Source organism: Lucilia cuprina, chromosome 6, assembly GCF_022045245.1.
Source record: "Lucilia cuprina isolate Lc7/37 chromosome 6, ASM2204524v1, whole genome shotgun sequence".
Lineage (NCBI taxonomy): Eukaryota > Metazoa > Arthropoda > Insecta > Diptera > Calliphoridae > Lucilia > Lucilia cuprina.
In genome coordinates this window covers 10,535,180-10,540,308 of record NC_060954.1, presented here as the reverse complement: position 1 = coordinate 10,540,308, position 5,129 = coordinate 10,535,180, and the positions used below count along the sequence as shown (strand labels likewise).

At 37.6% G+C, this 5,129-nt stretch overlaps 1 protein-coding gene across 1 annotated transcript in view; it reads left to right on the top strand.

Moving 5' to 3' along the window:
* The window catches only part of LOC124420485 (Down syndrome cell adhesion molecule-like protein Dscam2), a 121,501-nt gene that overhangs the window by 115,919 nt on the left and 453 nt on the right, over positions 1–5,129 (top strand). The window contains exons 10-13 of the mRNA XM_046953374.1: positions 1,306–1,425; positions 1,521–2,747; positions 2,825–2,980; positions 3,054–3,737. Of these exons, the coding sequence (XP_046809330.1) occupies positions 1,306–1,425; positions 1,521–2,747; positions 2,825–2,980; positions 3,054–3,737 (2,187 nt within the window). The remainder of the gene's footprint in view (positions 1–1,305; positions 1,426–1,520; positions 2,748–2,824; positions 2,981–3,053; positions 3,738–5,129) is intronic.

Genomic DNA, 5,129 nt, shown 5'->3' with positions numbered 1-5,129 from the left:
AGTTCTAGTTCAGTTCTAGTTCAGTTCTAGTTCAGTTCTAGTTCAGTTCTAGTTCAGTTCTAGTTCAGTTCTAGTTCAGTTCTAGTTCAGTTCTAGTTCAGTTTTATAGACTACACTACAGACTAGACCATTGACTAGACTATAGACTTGACTATAGACTAGACTATAGACTAGACTATAGACTAGACTACAGACTAGACTGTAGACTAGACTATAGACTTGACCATAAACTTGACTATAGACTAGACTATAGACCAAACTATAGACTAGACTAAACTATAAACAGGACTATAGACTAGGCTATATACTACACTATAGGCTAGACTATGGACTAGACTATAGACTGGACTATAGACTAGAATATAGACTAGACTATAGACTGGACTATAGACTGAAATATAGACTAGACTACAGACTAGACTATAGACTACAATATATTCTGGAATATAGACTAGATTATAGACTAGACTATAGACTTGATAGCGTAGACTATAGACTATGTACCAAACTACTGACTAGACTGGATTATAGACTAAGCTACTGACTATACAATAGATTAGTCTAAAGACCAGATCATAGACTACACTATACACTATACTATAGACTACATTATACACTAGACTATAGAATAGACAAAAGACTTGCCAATAGACTAGACCAAAGACTAGATTAGACTATAGACTAGATTGTAGACAAGACTATAGACCACACTAGACTATAAACAAGACTATAGACAAGTCTATAGACTAGACAATAGACTAGGCTATGGACTAGACTGTAGACTAGACTGAAGACTAAACTATAAACTAGACTAAGTAGACTACAGACTAGACTATAGACTAGATTATAGACCATAGACTAAACTATAGACTTGAATATTGACTAGACTATATATAAAGTATAGATAGACTATAGACTATGGACTGGACTGTAGTCGAGATTATAAACTAGACTATATACATAATCTTGTTAGACTAGATATAGACTATACTATAGGATAAGACTACAGATTAGTATAGCTATGAACTAGAATATAGACTATATACTAGACTAAACTATACTTGCCTATAAACTACACTTTTGTCATCATTGGTAATATTTTCAAAAATTGTATATTATCAAGATACCATTTTATTTTACCTTTTCTCTTTCAGTCCACAGGTCAGTCCGTTACAAATATTTTATAAAACCGCATGCTTAATCAAAACTTATTTTTAAACAATTACAACAAGTGAATATTGTATTAATGTATTATTTTTTTTATCACTCAAAAAAATTCTCAATAAATCTAAAACATAAAAACAGTACCACCAAGATGGATTTTGGAACCCACCGATAAGGCTTTCGCTCAAGGATCCGATGCTAAAGTTGAATGCAAAGCTGATGGTTTCCCTAAGCCACAAGTGACATGGAAGAAAGCTGTGGGTAAGTGGATAAAAAAGAAACTAAAATATCAAATTAAGAATTATTTTGTGAGCGGAATTTAATAAATTGAATTATTTTATAATTTTTCTTAATAGGTAACAGTCCCGGTGAATATAAGGATTTGAAGAAAAACGACAATATTCGCGTTGAAGAAGGCACCCTACACATCGATAACATTCAAAAGACTAACGAAGGCTACTATTTGTGTGAAGCTATTAATGGTATTGGTTCTGGACTCTCGGCTGTTATAATGGTTAGTGTACAGGCTCCACCAGAATTCACTGAAAAATTGCGCAACCAAACTGCTCGTCGTGGTGAACCTGCTGTCTTACAATGCGAAGCTAAAGGTGAAAAACCCATTGGTATTTTATGGAACATGAATAATATGCGTTTGGACCCCAAGAACGACAATCGTTATACTATTCGCGAAGAAATCCTGTCGACCGGTGTCATGTCTAGCCTTTCGATTAAGCGTACCGAACGTTCGGACTCTGCCTTGTTTACTTGTGTTGCCACTAATGCTTTCGGTTCTGATGATGCTAGTATCAATATGATTATCCAGGAAGTACCCGAAATGCCTTATGCCTTGAAAGTTTTGGACAAATCGGGACGCTCGGTACAATTGAGTTGGGCTCAACCCTACGATGGCAATTCTCCTATTACCCGTTATATTATTGAATTCAAACGTTCTCGCGCTTCTTGGGATGAAATTGATCGTGTTATGGTTCCTGGTGATACTACCGAAGCTCAAGTCCAAAAACTGAATCCCGCTACTACTTACAACATTCGCATTGTGGCTGAGAATACTATTGGCACCTCTCAATCTTCCGAAGCTGTTACTATCATCACCGCCGAAGAAGCTCCCTCTGGCAAGCCTCAAAACATTAAAGTTGAACCTGTTAATCAGACTACTCTCCGTGTCACCTGGAAGCCCCCAGCACGTTCGGAGTGGAATGGTGAAATTTTGGGTTACTACGTCGGCTATAAACTATCGAACACCAACTCTTCGTATGTTTTTGAAACTGTTAATTTTGTGACCGAAGAAGGCAAAGAACATAATTTGGAATTGAACAACTTACGCGTCTATACTCAATACTCTGTTGTCATCCAGGCTTTCAATAAGATCGGTGCTGGTCCCTTGTCGGATGAAGAGAAACAATTCACTGCTGAAGGCACACCCAGTCAACCACCCAGTGATACCTCTTGCACTACCTTGACTTCTCAGACAATTCGCGTTAGCTGGGTTAGTCCTCCCTTAGAATCGGCCAATGGTGTTATTAAGACCTACAAAGTTGTTTATGCTCCCAGTGAAGAGTGGTATGGTAAGTATAGCAAGTTTGAAGATATCGTTTGGAAACTCCAAAAACCCTTCTGATTTCCTTATCTTCTTTTCCAAAAGATGAAACCAAACGTCATTACAAGAAGACTGCCTCCTCGGATACCGTTTTACATGGCTTGAAGAAATACACTAACTATACTATGCAAGTTTTAGCCACCACTGCCGGAGGAGATGGTGTACGCAGCGCTGCCATACACTGCCAAACTGAACCAGATGGTAAGTAATAGAAAATAAGTAAATAAGTAAAACACACAAATCGCTCTTTTTCTCTCTTCCCCTCCCAAAACAGTACCTGAAGCCCCCACCGATGTTAAGGCTCTCGTTATGGGACATGCTGCCATTTTAGTCTCATGGCGTCCACCAGCACAACCCAACGGCATCATCCAACAATACACTGTCTACACTAAAGTTGAAGGAGCCGAAGGAGAACCCAAAAGTCAAAAAGTACCCCACTATCAAATGAGCTACGAAGCCACCGAATTGGAAAAGAACAATCCCTATGAATTCTGGGTTACAGCCAGTACAAACATTGGTGAGGGACAACCCTCAAAGAGTATTGTGGCCATGCCCAGCGATCAAGTACCAGCTAAAATTGCCTCATTCGATGATACGTTCACTGCCACCTTTAAGGAAGATGCTAAAATGCCTTGTCTCGCTGTTGGCTCACCACAACCCGATATAACATGGAAAATTAAGGGTGTTGAATTTACCGGCAACGATCGTATGCGTGTTTTACCCGATGGTTCGTTGTTAGTTAAATCGGTGAATAGACAAGATGCTGGAGATTATACCTGTCATGCTGAGAACCCAATTGCTAAGGATTCGATTACACATAAGTTGATAGTTTTGGCACCACCCATGTCGCCTCAGGTTACATTGTCTGCAACTACCACCGATTCTTTGACTGTTAAATTGAAGCCTCATGAAGGTGATACTGCTCCTCTACATGGTTATACTTTGCACTACAAACCAGGTAAGTAATGAAATTAAAAATATATTCAGTTCTTGTTCACTTATGGATAGTTATAGTTCTAGTTCAGTTCTATTTCAGTTCTAGTTCAGTTCTAGTTCAGTTCTAGTTCAGTTCTGGTTCAGTTCTAGTTCAGTTCTAGTTCAGTTCTAGTTCAGTTCTAGTTGAGTTCTAGTTCAGTTCTAGTTCAGTTCTAGTTCAGTTCTAGTTCAGTTCTAGTTCAGTTCTAGTTCATTTCTTGTTCAGTTCTAGTTCAGTTCTACTTCAGTTCTAGTTCAGTTCTAGTTCAGTTCTAGTTCAGTTCTAGTTCAGTTCTAGATCAGTTCTAGTTCAGTTCTAGTTCAGTTCTAGTTCAGTTCTAGTTCAGTTCTAGTTCAGTTCTAGTTCAGTTCTAGTTCAGTTCTAGTTCAGTTCTAGTTCAGTTCTAGTTCAGTTTTAGTTCAGTTCTAGTTCAGTTCTAGTTCAGTTCTAGTTCAGTTCTAGTTCAGTTCTAGTTCAGTTCTAGTTCAGTTCTAGTTCAGTTCTAGTTCAGTTCTAGTTCAGTTCTAGTTCAGTTCTAGTTCAGTTCTAGTTCAGTTCTGGTTCAGTTCTAGTTCAGTTCTAGTTCAGTTCTAGTTCAGTTCTAGTCCAGTTCTAGTTCAGTTCTAGTTCTGTTCTAGTTCTATTCTGGTTCTGTTCTAATTCTGTTCTAGTTTTGTTCAAGTACTATTCTAGTTCTGTTCTAGTTCTGTTTTAGTTCTGTTCTAGTTCTGTTCCAGTTCTGTTCTAGTTCTGTTCTAGTTCTGTTCTAGTTCTGTTCTAGTTCTGTTCTAGTTCTGTTCTAGTTCTGTTCTAGTTCTGTTCTAGTTTGGTACTAGTTCTGTTCTTGTTTTAGTTCTTGTTCTAGTTCTGCTCTAGTTCTGATCTAGTTCTGTTCTAGTACTGTTCTTGTTCTGTTCTTGTTCTGTTCTTGTTCTGTTCTAGTTCTGTTCTAGTTCTGTTCTAGATCTGTTCTAGTTCTGTTCTAGTTCTGTTCTAGTTCTGTTCTAGTTCTGTTCTGTTCATTTCTAGTTCATTTGTAGTTCTTTTCTAGTTCTGTTCTAGTTCATTTCTAGTTATGTTCTTGTTCTGTCTTAGTTCTTTTCTAATTCAGTTCTAGTTCTGTTTTAGTTCTGTTCTAGTTCTGTTCTAGTTTTGTTCTAGTTCTGTTCTAGTTCTGTTCTAGTTCTGTTCTAGTTCTGTTCTAGTTCTGTTCTAGTTCTGTTCTAGTTCTGTTCTAGTTTTGTTCTAGTTGTATTCTAGTTCTGCTCTAGTTATACCCTACACCACTATAGTGGGGAGGGTATTATACGTTTGTGCTGATGTTTGTAACATACAAAAATATTGGTCCAATACCCACCTTAAAGTATACCGATC